General features: G+C 42.5%; 1 protein-coding gene across 6 annotated transcripts in view; it reads right to left on the bottom strand.

Moving 5' to 3' along the window:
• TENM1 (teneurin transmembrane protein 1) overlaps positions 1–22,182 on the bottom strand; it is a 1,319,573-nt gene that overhangs the window by 414,997 nt on the left and 882,394 nt on the right. For 3 of the 6 annotated variants that reach the window (XM_069747173.1, XM_069747177.1, XM_069747174.1), the window contains one exon: positions 1,217–1,366. In XM_069747173.1, the coding sequence (XP_069603274.1) occupies positions 1,217–1,366 (150 nt within the window). The remainder of the gene's footprint in view (positions 1–1,216; positions 1,367–22,182) is intronic. The other 3 variants (XM_069747175.1, XM_069747176.1, XM_069747178.1) reach the window with 1 other exon arrangement.

The raw sequence follows: 22,182 nt of genomic DNA, 5'->3' as shown, positions 1-22,182 counted from the left end.
TGGTCAAATTTTAACCCTTATAACTTCCTAACAAAAAAAAATTTTGTTTCCAAAATTGTGCTGATGTAAAGTAAACATGTGGGAAATGTTATTTATTAACTATTTTGTGTCACATATCTCTCTGGTTTAACAGAATAAAAATTCAAAATGTGAAAATTGCGAAATTTTCAAAATTTTCGCCAAATTTCCGTTTTTATCACAAATAAACGCAGAATTTATTGACCTAAATTTACCACTAACATGAAGCCCAATATGTCACGAAAAAACAATCTCAGAACCGCTAGGATCCGTTGAAGCGTTCCTGAGTTATTACCTCATAAAGGGACACTGGTCAGAATTGCAAAAAACGGCAAGGTCTTTAAGGTCAAAATAGGCTGGGTCATGAAGGGGTTAATATGCAATGTTATTGACCCTACCATGTTTATATTCAGAGAATACACGCAGCCCCAACAGGTAAATTACGAGACTAGTCATGGGTTGAACACACTACCATGTTGGACGTACTTGTGACTCATTTTATTGGGAACCAGCAGCCCTATATGGAATATGGACATGGCAGCAGCCAGCCAGTGACATTTTTACCATAATCAGAACAATTATAGATGTTTGAAAATTCTGTTTGTTTTTCTCATTTACCGTAAATACTGACATTTTTATTATTTGGCTTGGGGATCATTATTTTTTAAAGGTTGCAACAGAATATGTAGTTACTTTGCCAAAAAATTGTCTTTTGGTCAGTTAGTTCTGTCCACGATAAATAAAGTTATTTAAGAAAAAAATCAAAAAGTGACTTTTGTGGTGAAATGAAAACATAACTACCAAACGCTCAGTAACTTTTGTAACTTGTGATTACTAATATTTGGCCATATTTATATTTTTATTAGATTTTTTTTTAGCGTAAGCATTGAAGATGTGGAATACCCTAAAGAGAGGAAATGCAAAGATATTTCACATTGTTGTTTATCCTGTAACCTATACCATACTCAAGAATTTCTCCTACACATTGTTGCTGAAATCCGAAGTTATTTATACATGTCCTATACTTCTTGTAATCTAATTCTGATTTTTTTTTGCATTAAAATCTCCATTGGTATCTGAAATAAAAAAGCTAAATGTGAACAGCCTACAAAAAACTAATGGCACATAGGAAGGTTTGGGCTTCCGGGATACTGTAAAACATTCCAGTTTCTTTGAATTAGTATTGCAGATTAATTACCTTTCTTTTCTGTTTTATCAGGAACCTTTCCTCCGAGGGGTGAGTAGGTGGTGTCCATGGACTCCTCTCCTTTGCCTTTACTGACTCCGTTCTCATAAAGCTCACTCTCCACGGGTTTAAGTTGCCAAGTGAAACCAAGCAAGTGAACTGCTGTAAAAAAGGAAACACATTATTCCCAAGGACAAAAAAGATGTGTGCAGAAACAATAAAAATGTATTTGCTCTATAAAATTATCATCTTTATCCTCTAATTCCTGCTTATTATCAGCTTTGCTTTAGAAAATTTAACATTACGATAACAAAGCCATAAATCTGGTCTGGTCAGCAGGAGACTGACCACTGTACATAATTTAAAGAGGATTTGCTTTTTCCCCCTTGTACATTTATCTCAGTGAGAAAGGGGTGATTATTGCTATATGTGCGAAAATAATCACCTGTTTAACTGCAAATACAAATTGTACGGTAATAGGTTTAAACTGCGCGTTGTGATCATGCTACAAAGGAAAACGTAATTACCATAGTTGATTAATTTTCCCATAAATGAGAATCCACTTATGATGATAAATGAGGGATATCTTACAAATGTCTGAATATAATAAATATAGAAACAAAGTTACTTCTTGTAATATTTTGTTGACTAAACCTCAAATTGGAGCTCGGTCTATCCATTCCATGACTACACTAGTGTCCTGAAGTTTCCTTGACAAAATTAAAAGTTAGCCATAACTAAGGTGTTAACATGCTGATCGTGGTGGGACCAACTGCTGAGACGTCAGCAATATTGAGAAGGGAGCTCTGGAGAACCCAGCCTGAATGGAATGGAGGTCATGCATGTTCAACATCACTCCATTTATTGTCTTTGGGACTGCGGAACACAGCTAAACTGTCCTTTACTATCTACTGCAGCCACTGACAAATAATGGAATCACGGTGCGTACGCTAGATGTATGCTCCATTCAGACTGGGCTCTGCACAGACTCATTATTGAGCCCTTATCTTGGAATTGCTGGGAGTCCCAGAAGTTGGGCAACATCTAACAATAAGTTATCAAATGATCCTACGTATAGGTAATAATTTCCCAACTTGGTACAAACTATTTAGGTGCAATAAACTGTGGGTGTTCACCAATGGTTACATAGTTAGAACAAAGCCATTGAATCAAATGATTGGTAAAAGAGTAGCGCTTGGATACTCTCTGCTTCCAAGAGCGACTTGTGGAAAATTTAGAAACATTCATATCAATTCTCCCAGAATGTTGTGAGGCTTCCAGAATAAGGAAAGGTCTACTGAACTTCTGGAAGAGGCACAAAATCATGTGGTTCATGGAAAGCTCAGCTATGTATGGGATGACAGCATACACTGACCAATGAGACTCATACTTATCCAACATGAAATAGTGTCAGGGAGGAGTCTGATTGGCTCCATTTTTTTTTGCAGTAGGACAATGACTCCAAACATACATTCACGTTCATTAATAATGGTCTTCAGTGTAAAGAAGATCAAAGAGTCCTGGAAGTGATTAATGATATGGTCCCCACACAGCCCTGATCTCAACATCATGGAGTCTGTTTGGAATTATATGAAGAGACATAAGGATTTGTATAAGTCTACATCCGCAGAAAATCTGTGGTTAGTTCTCCAAGAGGTTTGGAACTACCCCCTGATATATATATATATATATATATATAAGATATATATATATATATATACATGCACATATACAGTCTACACATATACACTGTATATACTAGCTGAAGAGATGGCGTTGGCCGGGCATAGTAAATAACTGTGGTTAGTTATAGCACCTCACTTCTCTTATTTTCCCCTCACTCCTCTCATTTTCCCCCTTCACACCACTCATTTTCCCCTCAGTATATACCGGTATGTCATCTCCACTGTATATAGCATATACCTGTGTGTCATCTCCTCCTCCTGTATACAGTATTTACCTGTGTGTCATCTCTTCCTGTGTATAGTATATACCTGTGTGTCATCTATTTTGGAATATGTTCTCTCTGTTCACACATATTTTAGGGTTCATTGTACATAATGGTAAAAATATTGGTATATACAGTGCCACTCTTTCTATCAAAACTCCAGAAATATAATTAGAACTTTCACACCTTATATAAACTATATTACATTTGTAAGTCTTTATGACATTCTCTTGTGCATATTGTTTATGCTCTACATCAAACACAGTCCAAATCCCAAACACTTACCGGTTGGTAACTCGTGACTGCTAAAAGTAATAATAGTGCTTATATTATCTAGATTTCATACTGTAATTTCATACATAATGTGGCACAATAGTTAACTTTTTGATGTCCAGGCAATTCATGATCTATAAATTATATTATTATTATGCAAAAATTATTATGATGTGATAATAATAATTATAATAATGCAGCGCACTCATTTAATTCAGACCAGTCAAGAGAAACAATGCATACTACATAGTATATAAAATAGATCTCTTATATCTGATGAAGGTGAAGTACTTTGAAGATTTAAGTCAAAATGGCTGTACTTTTTATTCTAAAAGTGTCAAGTAAAATTCCACCCACCTATCCTGACTGACAGCTCCTCAGGGTCCCTCATGCTGGTCTTACATTGCTGGGTACAAGCTGGAGCTGTCAGTCAGGATAGGTGGGTGGGCGCATAATGAATACACTTGGACTCATGAACTTTATGAACTTTTCACTCTGTGTTAGGAGTCGAGTTTCCTCTGCTGCACAGGGGGAATCTCGATCCGTGTCTGCTGCGGTCTCCCATTCTGTACCGGCCGCAGTGGGCTCTGCTCAGCGGAGGCGTCGCTCCCAGCGTCTTGCTGGGACTGATTCTGTGCAAAGGGTTACTGTTGCCTTTTCTGGCTCTCCTGTTGTACCCTGCACTGATCTGCGGTGAGCGGGCTTCTCTGGGACTAAGTCCTTATTTGCACACACTGAGCATGCCCAGGGCAAGATCTCCCGTTGGAGATCGAGGGTCACATGCTCAGGTACTGCAGCACATTCCATTGGTCCTCCAGGAAGGTCCTGAAAGGGCAAAACTTCAGTAGCAGCTTCCTGTGCTGCAACTATATAAACTGCGCATGACCGCACGGCCATGCGCTAGTATTGTCTTGATAATATATGTGTGTGTTGTGAGTGAAAGTCGCTCTTTAAAATACCCTCCCTATTGGATGACTGTTCGCGAAAGGTGTATGTTTGCTATATAGCGCCCGACTTATCCAACAGCACGTTACACACATAACAGCGTCTAGTTGCTGTGACCGCCTGTATGGCGCCGTGCGCTTCCTCTGCGCTTTCCTTACCCAAGCCTGGGTGGTTAGTGGCGTCCGTCAGTGCGGCACTGCATGCACTCTCGTGCCTTTATATACTATTTTTATAGTTTCCTTATACACCCAGTTGCGGTGTTGTGCCAGCAAGTGGTCTAATCGGACTTCAATCCTGTGTTGGGGTTGTGTTCGCTGACTTCTTGCTCGCGCTCTATGTGCGGTACCGCGGTCCTGTGACACAACAGGATCGCTTCCTTCATGCAGGGTGAAGTTAACCCGTGCGTGTATACTTATAGTACCGCCATATAGTCCGTCTTACTAGCAGCAGGGTTTTTACCTGCACGGTGGACCTCGGACTGCGAACGCTCCTGGTTTCATATCATCTATACTTGGTGCGTTCCGCCAGTCCTTAACACTCTGAAGCTGGAATCATAGTATAATCATTTTACTATCTAGATTATACTGCCATTCTAACATTGAATTTTAAAGTAAGAACACCAGTCTTATCAGGTCTAAGAGATCAATTTAATTATATATTGAAATTGAAATCTGTTATCAGATCCATTTTAATGAAATGATTACCATTTACCATTCAATGTTTATTACCTTCTGGTATATTATCTGATACTTTACTTTTGCATCTAAAATGCTGGTGAAAACAAAACATTCCATCTACAATTGCAAAAGATGAACGAATCTTCTGAAGTTCAAATTTTCCAGCTTCACTTAATTTTTTCCAAAAAGTTTGATTTGACATGAGCCAATCTTTGTTAAATCACAAGTACTCCAATTTCCCTGAAAAGTTGTCTGCAACACTTTGGGTAATATGGGTAAAAAATGGCAACTGCTGCTCTATCATGTACACTATCTGTATTGTTTATTCATGGTTTTATGGCTTTCTCTTCTTAACACTTTTGCTTAGTTGTGAGCAATGATGGCTTCTCATGATTCTGATTCACCACAAGCTGGCCGATGCATTCCCTGCCTCTGCTTTTATACAGAATTCAGATAGACCAAAGTAAAGGGCTTTCCCCTAATCAAGCAAAAAAAAAAATGACTAAGAACATGGGAGTAGTAGCCATGGGTATACAGAATTAAATTTTTACTAAGTTCACAAAAATTGAAGAACATTAAAAATGCTATAAAGGCAAATATCACGCATAAGCGTAACCACACCATGCACCACAAAGGTAAATAGAGCTAAATTGGCATAAACAAGTAATTATGGTGGTTAAATTGCATAGACCTAAAAAGGAGTAATATTACCAAAGCTAAACAACAATATTTTGGCTTGAAATCCTACATACGAGAATGTAAAAACACTTTTAGATAGATATGTGACTAGCAAATATGGCTACTACACAGGTTGTACTAATTTACCATCATTGTCTTATATTTCAGCTATTGTGCTTTTCCACCTAACTGCCTAGATACTGTTTGCATTACTCTTATTGCAACCTATACACTTTTTCCATTATTATTTTTTTTGCTTAACCCCTTTACCCCCAAGGGTGGTTTGCACGTTAATGACCAGGCCAATTTTTACAATTCTGACCACTGTCCCTTTATGAGGTTATAACTCCGAAACGCTTCAACGGATCTTAGCGATTCTGAGATTGTTTTCTTGTAACATATTGTACTTCATGATAGTGCTAAAATTTCTTCGATATAACTTGCGTTTATTTGTGAAAAAAACGGAAATTTGGCGAAAATTTTGAAAATTTCACAATTTTCCAACTTTGAATTTTTATTCTGTTAAACCAGAGAGTTATGTGACACAATATAGTTAATAAATAACATTTCCCACATGTCTACTTTACATCAGCACAATTTTTGAAACAAACTTTTTTTTTTCAAGGAAGTTATAAGGGTTAAAATTTGACCAGCAATTTCTCATTTTTACAACCAAATTTACAAAACCATTTTTTTTAGGGACCACCTCACATTTGAAGTCATTTTGAAGGGTCTATATAGCAGAAAATACCCAAAAGCGACACCATTCTAAAAACTGCACCCCTCAAGGTGCTCAAAACCACATTCAAGAAGTTTATTAACCCTTCAGGTGATTCACAGCAGCAGAAGCAACATGGAAGGAAAAAATTAACATTTTACTTTTTAGTCACAAAAATGATCTTTCAGCAATAATCTTTTTAATTTCCCAAGGGTAAAAAGAGAAAATGGACCTCAAAAGTTGTTGTCCAATTTATCCTGAGTACGCTGATACCCCACATGTGAGGGGGAACCACTTTTTGGGCGCATGGCAGGGCTCAGAAGGAAAGGAGCGCCGTTTGACTTTTTCAAGCTAAATTTGGCTGGAATTGAGATCGGACGCCATGTCGCGTTTGGCGACCCCCTGATGTGCCTAAACAGTGGAAACCCCCCACAAGTGACCCTATTTTGGAAACTAGACCCCCTAAGGAACTTATCTAGATGTGTCATGATCACTTTTATCCCCCAAGTGCTTCACGAAAGTTTATAACGCCCGGGCGTGAAAAAAAAAAATCCTATTTTTTCCACAAACATGATCGTTTAGTCCCCAATTTTTTATTTTATCAAGGGTAAAAGGAGAAATTGGACCCCAAAAGTTGTTGTCCAATTTGTCCTGAGTACGCTGATACCCCATATGTGGGGGGGACCACTGTTTGGGCGCATGGCAGGGCTCAGAAGGAAAGGAGCGCCGTTTGACTTTTTCAAGCTAAATTTGGCTGGAATTGAGATCGGACGCCATGTCGCGTTTGGCGACCCCCTGATGTGCCTAAGCAGTGGAAACCTCCCACAAATGACCCCATTTTGGAAACTAGACCCCCTAAGGAACTTATCTAGATGTGTCATGAGCACTTTTATCCCCCAAGTGCTTCACGAAAGTTTATAACGCCCGGGCGTGAAAAAAAAAAATCCTATTTTTTCCACAAACATGATCGTTTAGTCCCCAATTTTTTATTTTCTCAAGGGTAAAAGGAGAAATTGGACCCCAAAAGTTGTTGTCCAATTTGTCCTGAGTACGCTGATACCCCATATGTGGGGGGGACCACTGTTTGGGCGCATGGCAGGGCTCAGAAGGAAAGGAGCGCCGTTTGACTTTTTCAAGCTAAATTTGGCTGGAATTGAGATCGGACGCCATGTCGCGTTTGGCGACCCCCTGATGTGCCTAAACAGTGGAAACCCCCCACAAATGACCCCATTTTGGAAACTAGACCCCCTAAGGAACTTATCTAGATGTGTCATGAGCACTTTTATCCCCCAAGTTATTCACGAAAGTTTATAACGCCCGGGCGTGAAAAAAAAAATTCCTATTTTTTCCACAAACATGATCGTTTAGTCCCCAATTTTTTATTTTCTCAAGGGTAAAAGGAGAAATTGGACCCCAAAAGTTGTTGTCCAATTTGTCCTGAGTACGCTGATACCCCATATGTGGGGGGGGGACCACTGTTTGGGCGCATGGCAGGGCTCAGAAGGAAAGGAGCGCCGTTTGACTTTTTCAAGCTAAATTTGGCTGGAATTGAGATCGGACGCCATGTCGCGTTTGGCGACCCCCTGATGTGCCTAAACAGTGGAAACCCCCCACAAATGACCCCATTTTGGAAACTAGACCCCCTAAGGAACTTATCTAGATGTGTCATGAGCACTTTTATCCCCCAAGTGCTTCACGAAAGTTTATAACGCCCGGGCGTGAAAAAAAAAAATCCTATTTTTTCCACAAACATGATCGTTTAGTCCCCAATTTTTTATTTTCTCAAGGGTAAAAGGAGAAATTGGACCCCAAAAGTTGTTGTCCAATTTGTCCTGAGTACGCTGATACCCCATATGTGGGGGGGGACCACTGTTTGGGTGCATGGCAGGGCTCAGAAGGAAAGGAGCGCCGTTTGACTTTTTCAAGCTAAATTTGGCTGGAATTGAGATCGGACGCCATGTCGCGTTTGGCGACCCCCTGATGTGCCTAAACAGTGGAAACCCCCCACAAATGACCCCATTTTGGAAACTAGACCCCCTAAGGAACTTATCTAGATGTGTCATGAGCACTTTTATCCCCCAAGTGCTTCACGAAAGTTTATAACGCCCGGGCGTGAAAAAAAAAATTCCTATTTTTTCCACAAACATGATCGTTTAGTCCCCAATTTTTTATTTTCTCAAGGGTAAAAGGAGAAATTGGACCCCAAAAGTTGTTGTCCAATTTGTCCTGAGTACGCTGATACCCCATATGTGGGGGGGGACCACTGTTTGGGCGCATGGCAGGGCTCAGAAGGAAAGGAGCGCCGTTTGACTTTTTCAAGCTAACTTTGGCTGGAATTGAGATCGGACGCCATGTCGCGTTTGGCGACCCCCTGATGTGCCTAAACAGTGGAAACCCCCCACAAGTGACCCCATTTTGGAAACTAGACCCCCTAAGGAACTTATCTAGATGTGTCATGAGCACTTTTATCCCCCAAGTGCTTCACGAAAGTTTATAACGCCCTGGCGTGAAAAAAAAAATTCCTATTTTTTTCCACAAACATGATCGTTTAGTCCCCAATTTTTTATTTTCTCAAGGGTAAAAGGAGAAATTGGACCCCAAAAGTTGTTGTCCAATTTGTCCTGAGTACGCTGATACCCCATATTTGGGGGGAACCACTGTTTGGGCGCATGGCAGGGCTCAGAAGGAAAGGAGCGCCGTTTGACTTTTTCAAGCTAACTTTGGCTGGAATTGAGATCGGACGCCATGTCGCGTTTGGAGAGCCCATGATGTGCCTAAACAGTGGAAACCCCCCACAAGTGACCCCATTTTGGAAACTAGACCCTCTAAGGAACTTATCTAGTTGTGTGGTGAGAATTTTGAACCCCCACGTGCTTCACTAAAGTATATAATGCCCAGGCGTGAAAATAAAAAATCCTATTTTTTCCTACAAAAATGATATTTTAGTCCCCAATTTTTAATTTTCCCAAGGGTACCAGGAGAAATTGGACCCCAAAAGTTGTTGTCCAATTTGTCCTGAGTACGCTGATACCCCATATGTGGGGAGGAACTACTGTTTGGGCACACGTTGGGGCTCGAAAGGGAAGTAGTGACGTTTTGGAATGCAGACTTTGATGGAATGTTCTGCTGGCATCATGTTCCATTTGCAGAGCCCCTGATGTGACTAAACAGTAGAAACCCCCCACAAGTGACCCCATTTTGGAAACTGTACCCCCTAAGGAACTTATCTAGTTGTGTGGTGAGAATTTTGAACCCCCACGTGCTTCACTAAAGTTTATAATGCCCAGGTGTGAAAATAAAAAATCCTATTTTTTCCCACAAAAATGATATTTTAGTCCCCAATTTTTAATTTTCCCAAGGGTACCAGGAGAAATTGGACCCCAAAAGTTGTTGTCCAATTTGTCCTGAGTACGCTGATACCCCATATGTGGGGAGGAACTACTGTTTGGGCACACGTTGGGGCTCGAAAGGGAAGTAGTGACGTTTTGGAATGCAGACTTTGATGGAATGTTCTGCTGGCATCATGTTCCATTTGCAGAGCCCCTGATGTGACTAAACAGTAGAAACCCCCCACAAGTGACCCCATTTTGGAAACTGTACCCCCTAAGGAACTTATCTAGGTGTTTGGTGAGAAATTTGAACCCCCACGTGCTTCACTAAAGTTTATAATGCCCAGGCGTGAAAATAAAAAATCCTATTTTTTCCCACAAAAATGATATTTTAGTCCCCAATTTTTAATTTTCCCAAAGGTAACAGGAGAAATTGGACATCAAAAGTTGTTGTCCAAATTGTCCTGATTACGCTGGTACGCCATATGTGGGAAAAAACTGTTTAGGCACACGTTGGGGCTCGAAAGGGAAGTTGTGACGTTTTGGAATGCAGAAATTGTCTGCGGTCGTCATGTTCCGTTTGCAGAGCCCCTGATGTGCCTAAACAGTAAAAAAAAACCACAAGTGACATCATTTTGGAACCTAGACCCCCCCCCAAGGAACTTATCTAGATGTGCCCCCTTTTTGGAACTAATGTACGCTTTCTTGTAAAGTAAATTAGTAGTGCATGGAGGTGTGGTACAATCTGAAGCAATCCTTCATACACAGGCCAGGTTTTTCGGGGCAGGTGTCGCATTGATAAATGGTGTCCTTGCGTATTCCCCTTTTGTAACACACTCGGCACCTTTTTTGCGGCTTACCTTTTCTGCCGGTTGGCGGGACCACCCCCGGAAAATGCTGGCCTGGTACGATACGAGCACCTTCAGTTCCGGAAGTACTGGGGCCCTCTCCTTCCGGAGTACCAAATATCAGGGCCTTAACCACTACCTCCTGGAACTGAAGGTACGACGTATCGGTGTGGCGTGCACATCGTAACAGCAGGAAAGCGTTGAGCATTGCCATTTGTACGATGTGGACGGCCAACTTTTTGTACCACACCTTGGCCTTTCTCAAAGCACTGTATGGTTGGAGGAGTTGATCAGAGAGATCAACCCCCCCCATGCTTTTGTTGTAGCCCAGTACACAGTCCGGTTTGCAGACCTGTGTAGAGGTACCCCGTACAGTGCTGAGGGCTCTGCCATCACCATGTATGGTGGTCAAGAGAAGGACATCCCTCTTGTCCTTGTACTTGACCACCAGCAGGTGGTCGCTACATTGGGCCTTGCTCTCACCTTTTCTGAGCATCTGCCGAAGTAGCGTCTTTGGGAGGCCTCTCTGATTTTTGCGCACAGTACCGCAGGCTGCGGTACCTCGCGCAGAGAGGGATTTGTAGAGTGGGATGCTGGTATAAAAGTTATCAGTATAGAGGTGATAACCTTTATCCAGCAGTGGGTGCACCAAATCCCACACGATCTTCCCACTCACTCCCAGGACAGGAGGACACTCAGGGGGTTCAATCCTGCTGTCCTTCCCTTCATACACTCTAAACCTGTGGATGTACCCTGAGGCACTCTCACACAGCTTGTAGAGTTTGATTCCGTACCTGGCCCTTTTGTTGGGCAGGTATTGACGGAATCCGAGCCGCCCCTTAAAATGGACCAAGGACTCATCCACGCAGATGTCCCTTTTGGGCACGTACACTTCAGAAAACTTTTTGTTGAAGTGTTCGATGACCGGCCGAACTTTGAACAGACGGTCAAAGTTGGGGTCATCTCGTGCGGGACACTGTGCATTATCGGAATAATGCAGGAATTTATGGATGGCCTCAAAACGTCTCCGAACCATGGCCATTCGGAATACTGGAGTGTTATATAAAACATCTACACTCCAATATTGCCGCATTTCTGGCTTCTTCACGATCCCCATGTGGAGGACCAGGCCCCAAAACTGCATCATTTCAACTGCGTCTACAGGAGACCAGTTGGAAAATGATGTACCGGGGTTTTGCTCCAAAAATTGACGAGCATACAAATTAGTTTGCTCCACCATGAGGTTAATAAAATCCTCAGAGAAAAAGACTTTGAAAAAGTCTGTTTCTGTGAGGCCCGTGGTGTCAAACTTGATTCCTGATTCTGCCACAAAATCAGGAATCAGTGGCTCGTAATTTTCGGGGGGCGAGGTCCATGTGGGTTCCGCAGTGGGGAGCGCTGGTTCAGGAGTGGTGGGGGCTGCCTCATCTTCTGTCCTGGGGCGTCTGCGTGGTGGTTCCGCAGGACCCGAGGAGGAAGAGGAGGAGGAGGAGGAAGAGGAGGAGGAGGAGGAAGAGGATGAAGAATCAGAAAAGTGAAGGAAAGTGGGATCCTCTCCCTCGCTATCAGTGTCGGAGGCAAGGAAAGCATATGCCTCCTCCAATGAATAGCGCTGTTGGGACGAACGGGACGAGCGGGACATTTTTGTGTGAATATGGTGATTGGGTGCACTTTATTGATAACTGTATGTGTATGTGTGGGGGGAGAGTGATTTGTGCAAACTTATCTGAAAAGAAAATGCTAAAAGGAGAAGAAAAACCTGTAAAAAAAAAAAAAAAGGCAGGCACAAACTCTGATAAGAGAACTGCGTCACTTATCAAAGTTTGGCGGCTGCGGGATGTGTGTACGGAGGTTGCGCAAAAAAGCTGAAGGGAAAAAAGCGAGCGCGAGAGTTGATCGGTGAACTGCGTCACCAATCAACGCTCGGCGGCTGTTAAATGGGCGCACGGAAGGAGGTGCAAAGGGGGGTAAAAAGAGGGGGAAGGGAGATGGGGGTGGAAGTGGGGATTGGGCAGGGATCAGTGATCAAAACGTACGGTTGTAGTCAGGTGGCGCAAAAGGGGGGTGAAAAAAAAAAAAAGGAAAACGGCAGGCACAAACTCTGATAAGTGAACTGCGTCACTTATCAAACTTTGGCGGCTGCGGAATGTGTGTACGGAGTTGGCGCAACGGGGGTGAGGGAAAAAAAGCGAGCGCGAGCGTTGATCGGTGAACTGCGTCACCAATCAACGTTCGGCGGCTGTTAAATGGGCGCACGGAAGGAGGTGCAAAGGGGGGTAAAAAGAGGGGGAAGGGAGATGGGGGTGGAAGTGGGGATTGGGCAGGGATCAGTGATCAAAACGTACGGTTGTAGTCAGGTGGCGCAAAAGGGGGGTGAAAAAAAAAAAAAGGAAAACGGCAGGCACAAACTCTGATAAGTGAACTGCGTCACTTATCAAACTTTGGCGGCTGCGGAATGTGTGTACGGAGTTGGCGCAACGGGGGTGAGGGAAAAAAAGCGAGCGCGAGCGTTGATCGGTGAACTGCGTCACCAATCAACGTTCGGCGGCTGTTAAATGGGCGCACGGAAGGAGGTGCAAAGGGGGGTAAAAAGAGGGGGAAGGGAGATGGGGGTGGAAGTGGGGATTGGGCAGGGATCAGTGATCAAAACGTACGGTTGTAGTCAGGTGGCGCAAAAGGGGGGTGAAAAAAAAAAAAGGAAAACGGCAGGCACAAACTCTGATAAGTGAACTGCGTCACTTATCAAACTTTGGCGGCTGCGGAATGTGTGTACGGAGTTGGCGCAACGGGGGTGAGGGAAAAAAGCGAGCGCGAGCGTTGATCGGTGAACTACGTCACCAATCAACGTTCGGCGGCTGTTAAATGGGCGCACGGAAGGAGGTGCAAAGGGGGGTAAAAAGAGGGGGAAGGGAGATGGGGGTGGAAGTGGGGATTGGGCAGGGATCAGTGATCAAAACGTACGGTTGTAGTCAGGTGGCGCAAAAGGGGGGTGAAAAAAAAAAAGGAAAACGGCAGGCACAAACTCTGATAAGTGAACTGCGTCACTTATCAAACTTTGGCGGCTGCGGAATGTGTGTACGGAGTTGGCGCAACGGGGGCGAGGGAAAAAAAGCGAGCGCGAGCGTTGATCGGTGAACTGCGTCACCAATCAACGCTCGGCGGCTACTAAATGTGCGCACGGAGGCGGCACAAATGGGGGTGGAGGGGGTAAAAAGAGGGGGAAGGGGGGATTGGGGTGGATGAACGGGGATTGGGGTGGATGAACGGGGATTGGGGTGGATGAACGGGGATTGGGCAGGGATCAGGGATAAAACTTACGTTTAGTTGTCTTCTTTCTTTAGCAGGGATTGTGGTGCTACAGGCTGCTGTGGCACCACAATACCCAGCACGGCAGGGAGATCCAGGCACAAAATCCAGCAGGGAGATCCAGCAGTATGACCGCTCTGTAGGAATCCTCAGCTAGAATGAGGACCCTGCAGAGCGGTCATACACAGGTCAGGCAGGTGACACAGACAGGTCACAGAGCGGTCATGCTGCTGCTGTGACCTGTCATTGGTGGGATCGACCATAACATCGATCCCACCAATCAGAGCTTTCCTGGTGACCTGGCTGTGACCTGCCTAGGATCGGATCTGTTCGCGCCATCCTAGGCAGGTCACAGCCAGGTCACCTGCAGGGCACAGAGCGGTCACAGAGTGATCGCCGCTGCGCCCTGTGATTGGCGCGATCGACGATGACATCGATCGCGCCAATCGGCTCCTGCAGGCCCTGCTGGGCCTGCACTGTGTCCTATCCTAGGATCGGTGCTATTAGAGCACCGATCCACGCAGGTTCCGGCAGGGCACAGCGCGGTAATACCGCGCGGTGCCCTGCGATTGGCGCGATCGATGCGATCGGCGATCGCGCCAATCCGGGGTGTTCTTGCCGGTGCCTGGCGTTGCCAGGCACCGGACCTAGGATCGAGTACATCGGTACTCGATCCTAGCCTGTGACCTCATTGTTTCAGCCGCTCCGATTGGCTGAAACAATGAGAATGGCTGTGATTGGCTGTTCAGAATTGAACAGCCAATCACAGCGATCGAGAGGGCGGGTGGGCGGCGACAATGCCCTGGATGCCGAGGCCATCTCCCCCCAGGTGAGATGGCGTCGGAATTTTAATGCGATCACCGCGACTTAAGTCGCGGTATCGCATTAAAGGGCAGGACGTACTATCCCGTCAAGGGTCAGATAGGCCCAGGGCACCTCGACGGGATAGTACGTCCAAGGTCACAGAGGGGTTAAATGATTGTTGCTTTAGGGACCTTCATATTCAGTATTAAAGGGAACCTGTCACCTGAATTTGGCGGGACCGGTTTTCGGTCATAAGGGCAAAGTTTTCAGGTGTTTGATTCACCCTTTCCTTACCCGCTGGCTGCATGCTGGCCGCAATATTGGATTGAAGTTCATTCTCTGTCTTCCGTAGTACACGCCGGCGCAAGGCAAGATTGCCTTGCGCAGGCGTGTACTACGGAGGACAGAGAATGAACTTCAATCCAATATTGCGGCCAGCATGCAGCCAGCGGGTAAGGAAAGGGTGAAAGGGTGAATCAAACACCCCAAAACTCCGCCCATATGACCGAAATCCGGTCCCACCAAATTCAGGTGACAGGTTCCCTTTAATTAGTATTTATTCACATACCTTTTAGCTCCTATACCTCCATTTTAGTAGCCATATTTGTTAGTTACATATATTTTATTTTATCATGTTTTTAATGTTCTCCAATTTTTGTGAACTAAACAAAAATATAATTATGTATAACCATGGCTGCTACTACTCCTATGTTCTTAGTCATTTTTTGCCTTGATATAGGCTATGAACTTCCCTCGTTATTGTCTGTGCTTTGCCATACGATAGCTGTAAAGCATTATCAGTGGCCATTTTAGGCAATTTGAGTCGTACATTTTTCAAAATGTCAGTACTGAGTGAATTCCTAAAAATTGACACCAATGCATTTACTCAATTTTTCCATCTCTAAAATTAACCAAATCTCTCTAGATACCTGCGTTCTGAACACTGAAGCTCTGGCATATTTAGAGGTTTATGTGGCTGGCCATCTTTAAGGAGATGAGCAAAGTGTGACGTCTAGAAATGTTACATGGGGAAAATATGCAAATTTGTTCTCTTCTGAAAAAAAAAGACTTTTCTCACCACTGCCCACCATAGGGGTACTTTTATAGGTGGTATGTCTCTTCCTTTCAAGGTGATAAATAATGTGCATGAAGTTTAAAGCCCCCCATACACATTAGACTTATTCCAGCACCCACTGATATCAATGAATGCAGCTTAAACTCTAATGTGTACGGGGACAGCAGCCAGCTGATTTTTTTTAGGTCTGATTTTGGACTGACAATAGCTTTGTTCTCTCGGGTGGCTTTCTCATAGAGAACACAGGAGGGTTAGGCCATATGATAGAGGCCCCCACCCTTCTGATCTTGAGAGCCACATTCAGCTTTGAAAGGGGGTCGTGAGCCACATCCAGCTCCTGCCCCACTCACAGTAGTGATACCCAGAGCCCCTATTACCAGTATAATGACAGTGGAAGCTTTTCTACTGAAATAACACCAAAGCAGTATGCCAAGATCTAGGGTTTCCTATATTACCCCCATTCAAATCTACTCTTAAGTGCCGGCCTACACAAAAGTCACCATCTAGAGATCTACTCATAATAGTGGTTTTCTACACCTGGTGCTAATGCACCAAGATGGCAGACAGCCGCAAGCCACAAATCATGGGTCCGCAAGCCACATGTGGCTTCCAAGCTACAGGTTGGGGACCCCTGCCTTATGAGTTGTCCTGTATATAGGAGGTATGGTCTAGATGGCTGTTGGATGAACGATCAGCCGAAGCCTATCTAGGCAAACAGCCATCTAATGTGCATGGGGGCCTTAAAAATCGCATACTTGGAAAAGATTCAAATATCAACATCACTACAGATAAAAATAAGAAACTGTATATTTTCTACATTTCTTATGATTTGCAACAAGGGACCTCAAGCGTAATGTCAGAAGATGTAAGAATAGCTGCACTGCCTGACATTAGCACTTTAGTAACGACCTTAAAATGAAAACATAAAATATACTTCCTAAATGTGCAGGAGGCGTCACTGCGAAAAACAAAAGTTCCAAATAACAGTATATAGGATTTATAGGTGTCACTTTAGGGTTCAGTTCAGCATATTCATAATGTAAATTGTCTCCAACCACATAAAACCCAGTGCAGGAAAAGCAATCTGAAAATGGAAGAGGAATCAGTCTACATTGTGGAGATTTTTCTCATTTAATGAGGATGTGCTCAGTTTGCAAATATTCTATTTGGTGCAGTGTATCCATTTTATTTCCACTCCTAATAAAAAGACTGACATTTAACAGGAAAGGATCGCCATTCTGCTGCTCGTAGTTTACTGAACAAAAAAAAGGGAAAAATATGAAGCAACCTAATTTAAAGCAAAAAAAAAATGTGCTCAATGCTCAGACTGTTAGAACCAGCTTCATAATTGCTGAACCATCAATGTCCAGTGAAAAGACTTGTGAATTAATGTCCTGTTTCCGTGATAAAGCCTTCTTTATGGAAATGAGGAAATAATACAAAATTGGATAATTCTCCTTTGTGTGAGATATGTTTTTGTCAAAGATAGCACAAATATAGGCATGAGATCATTATGAAATGCTAATGGCTTGATGGTTAATAGGATACATAGATAATTAAATTAGAGGTGTGCATAAATGACAATAGCTTTCCCTTCTTGCTTCCTTTGCTATTGAAAATAGTGTTAATTATTTTATGTTCACTTCTATCCTTTTACTCTGTTTGATGTTACATTTTCATGCTTTTATGCCATTTCATCCATACACGGAATGACTGTTGTTCTTTCTCTTATCTCCATGAACAGTTTGCTGTTCAAACATCACCATACCAGAAAGAAAAGAAACCCTAAAAGTACAAACCCCACACTGTATTAATACAGTGTAAGATGGAGGCAACCGTGTGTTATGTTAATATGAGCCAGAATATAGCTCGCGGAGAGGAAAAGAAAATCCCTACAAGAAATCCATTTACCGATACGACTCGCAGAGATTTGATTTGCGATTCTTTAGCAGGTAGCAAATCGAGGTTTGCAATTTGGTCATTTTAATCTCAAAGGTCGCTCGTCGATTTGGCCAAGTCTAAAAATGGCAAAAGATTCATAAGAACAAACTGAATGTACAAGCCCTTGAATTGTGCAGCTACATTACCTACTTTCAATCCCTCATCCGCCTTAAGATTATAGGCAGAAAAACTATTTATGTGAGTGTTTACACGGCAATCCTATGAAAGGACTTTGGCAAAACGGGAAAAAGAAAGGTCTAAAATGAAGTCTGTCATGTTGGATAATGCTCTTAACTAGGGGTTAATCTGCAAGTTAGTAGCAATAGAAAGGTGACTGTCTGCCACAGTAAAAGTTCGGCTACCAGGAGGTAATTAACTTTTTTTCTCCGGGGAGCCTCCAATTTTCAGTAATACTGGTGTGCCGGTGCCGCTACAGTCCCACTCACTATACTATGAGCGACTGCTGTAACTGTGCCTCAAAAGTTTGACTTACAGCCATCTCTGCGGGGAATCAGTGCAGAGTTGGCTGTCAGTCAAAGTGCCAAGGCATTCTTACAGCTGTCGCTCACAGTGCTGTGAATGGTGACTATAGTCTTAACCCCTTAATGACCACCAATACGTCTTTTAACTGACCTGACATATAAGAGTATAGCATCTCCATACAGGTGACAATCCAGCAGCTGTCGGCTGTACACTATAGCTGACAACTTGCTGTATCAGCCACGATCAGTTTTTGCACCTTCCAAACCTGTTTAACCCCTTAGATGCTGCTGTCAATAGTGACTACATCATTATAAATGGTTAACAGAGTGTGGGGGCTTCTTCTTTATCCAAACTGGTGCCCTCAGATAATGATTTTGTGGTCCTGATGTTTGCCATGGCAATTCACGTCCAAATAGCGGCCTTAGAGTCTGACGGCTGTAGTAATCTGTTCAGAAGTTAGAGACATTTAGGTGGTAAAAATATACATTTTCATTTCTGTCATACCACTTTGCGTTAATTCCTGTAAAGCACCTGAAGGGTTAATAAACTACCTGACAGCAGTTTTCAATATGTCTAGGGGTGCTGTTTTTAAAATGGTATAACTTTTGGGGGTTTCCCAATATATGAGACCCCTAAAGTCACTTCAAACATGGATAAGTCACTAAAAAAATAAATTTTGAAAATTTCCTTGAAAAAATGAAAAATTGCTGCTACATTTTTAAACCTCCTAAAATGCTAACAAAATAAAATAACATTTTACAAATGGTGCTGATGTAAAGCAGACATGTGGGAAATGTTATTTATTAATGTTTTGCTGTGGTATGACCATCTGGATTAAAGGGATAATCATTCAAATTTTGAAAATTGCTAATTTTTTAACATTTTTCTCAATTTTTTGATATTTTTTATAAGTAAACACAAAACATATTGACCTAAATTTACCATTATCATAAAGTATAATGCGTCACGAAAAAACAATCTCAAAATCACTGGGATTTGTTGAAGTGTTGCAGAGTTATTACCACATAAAGTGACACTGGTCAGATTTCAAAAATTTGGCTCTGTCACTAAGGGGTTAAAAGAGTGTGATTAGCATAATCAGTGTGATTCTCTTGGATGAGAAAAAATACGGTGGTGTGACCCTAGCTTTAAAGTGATAGATTATCGCAGGGATATGTCATCACTTAATGATTGCTGGGGGGACGGGAACTCTGGCAATTACCATCACCGTGCAGGAAAAAAACTGTTAAGGGTACACCTCTCTGAAGCATACCCTTCATTCTTGGGATAAATGGCTTTCCCAGAGGTCACATCCATGCATATCGGTAAGTGATCTGGTCACACACTAAGATGGAAATATTGCTTTAAGTAAACACTTTATGGCCTTCGCAGCAATCAGATTTGTGGTCTGTGAGCTTCTTTCTCTGGGAAATTTCAAGTCAATTTCTTGTTCGTAATTAAAGGATTTGTTTTTTTTTCGCTAGAGGAAATATGAGTGTAATGATTTCATGAACACATTACATTATCGCTGTACACATTACATTGTATTATGGCGTTAACTCTCCTTCTATTATTTTACTTTTGAACTTTATTGAGTTTGACTTGTCTTGTATTTGCAGCAGAAATATCTCTCATATTAAAAAAGTCTGATTTTATTTCATTTACTTTTATTACCTGAAGTGATCGAGTACATAGTTTTTGCTCTCAGTGTCAACAACCAAGCTTATCAAATTTAGACAAAGGCTTATTTTTCAAACTGTTCATATATGAGATAGAGATTAAATAAAAATATTGTTTTGTGCTAAATCCATTTTTTTATTGCTGTTACTGTAACAACAGTGCAAACTTACAGGAGTTTATAAGAAAGTCTGCTTTTATTGGGAAAGTTTCATAAGTGACTAATAACGAAGACTTCTCAGAATAGTTTTCTACTTATTCAATATCCAAATGAATTTACAGTGGACAACTATTGAAAAAGCAGCATGAATAAACCATCTGTATATAGATTAGGAGGTACTGATTGTGCTTAAAGGGAGCCTGTCACCTGAACTTGGCGGGATCGGTTTTTGGTCATATGGGCGGAGTTTTCTAGTGTTTGATTCACCCTTTCCTTACCCGCTGGCTGCAATATTGGATTGAAGTTCATTCTCTGTCCTCCGTAGTTCATGCCTGTGCAAAGCAATGTTGCCTTGTGCAGGCGTGTACTGCGGAGGACAGAGAATGAACTTCAATCCAATATTGCAGCCAGCATGCAGCCAGCGGGTAAGGAAAGGGTGAATCAAACACCAGAAAACTCCGCCCATATGACCGAAAACCGGTCCCGCCAAATTCAGGTGATGGTTGACGGGTTCCCTTTAATTTTCAAGCCTACTGGGTGTAGGAAGGGAGCAGGAGCTGCTGGATCCTAAGAGGCCTAGTCATCTCTGCTATGCAGCAAGGAGGCTGAAATTCCCATGTAACTGGGGCTAATATTCAAGCCCCAGTTACAGGAGGAATCAGCAAAAAAAATTCATTTATTAATATTTTAAAATCCTCGCCTCGTTAATAAAGAAAAAGCATTTTAATGCCATCTTGGGATCACAAAAATAAATGAAAACAAATAAAAATAACAACAATTAATTTGAAAACAAAAAATAAGACTTTCCCAGTCTGAATTGCTAACTCTAGGTGTGTTTCCATAAAAATGTATATTCAATATGTAAAAAGAATTTAATGGAAAGGGGAATGCAATTTAAAATATTTATGGTTCTAAAACAGAAATAAAACATTTTTTTCCATTTCCCCCAATATCAGCAAAAAAACAGGAATATAAAATTACAAAAATTAAGTCACATGTATCGCAAAAAAAAAATATTTGAATATATCCGAATTAGAATAAAATATAGAGCTGTTAAATGTCCATTTATGAAAAAGCCCCAAGATATCCTTGATAAGGAAGAAGGGAAGCTGACTTGGTCATGAACTGGTTAAGGAATGTGGCTTGGGTGATAACAGTGAACAACTAATTTACTGGTAAATACCTTGGTAAGATTATGCCTGACAAGGCGTCACTGGTAGCAGTGAAAAGGTGCTCAGTCGTAGCAAATTTTATGTCGTTTCCTTCAAAGAGTTAATGCGTTAGGGATGCCTTGGGGTTGGCGTTAGAATTCAGTCAGAGAGAGCATTATGCTGTTTCCTTCCAAGAGTTAATGCATTAGGGATGCCTTGGGTTTGGTATTAGAATTCTCACCCAAGAAACAGTCTGGAGACATAGCAGAGATCATAAAGGGTTCCTGTCTCTAGAACATCCAGACAGTTTCTGCATCATAGCTAGTTAGCAGGGCCGGACTGGCCATCGGGCAGTTCTGGCAAATGCCAGAAGGGCAGGTGGCAGTCGTGGGCCGCTCGCCAGCGCCGACTCCCCCCCGCCAACGCCGCCGCATTCAACTATACCGGCGTCAATGACGCAGGTACAGTTGAATGCAGTGATGGAGGAGAGAGCATCTGCTGTCGCTCCCTCTCCCATCATTCCCCGCTTGGCCTCTGACACTGCGGGTGCGTGGTGATGTCATATCATCGCACACCTGCTGTGTGTTGGGCAGGAAAACTGCAGCTGCTGAGACCGGAGCCGGGAGCAGAGCGGGGCACGAGGAGAGGTGAGGAGAGTGTTTTTTTTTTTTTAAATATATCAATGAGTGATACCTGGAGGCTATTGTGGGGCTATTGGGGTGGGTCTTATTTCTGGGCTTATTTCTTCAAATGACAAGTATGTCCTCCAAAAAGGGAAATATTACTTGCCTACAAAGGATGAGGAGATACTTCATATGCTGATGTCTGTAAATCCAGAGGTTTGCCATCTCTAGAAATTACTAAGATTAGTGAGGGGATGCTTTAATGGCTAGTGCTACTAACACATGACTTAGATACGTCTTTGAAGGTATTTAAATGAAAGAACAAGGTAGGAGAACCTGGAC

This window comes from Ranitomeya imitator, chromosome 2 (assembly GCF_032444005.1).
Source record: "Ranitomeya imitator isolate aRanImi1 chromosome 2, aRanImi1.pri, whole genome shotgun sequence".
Taxonomy (NCBI): domain Eukaryota; kingdom Metazoa; phylum Chordata; class Amphibia; order Anura; family Dendrobatidae; genus Ranitomeya; species Ranitomeya imitator.
Note: the sequence above shows the minus strand (reverse complement) of the source record. Positions and strands in the feature narration are given on the sequence as shown.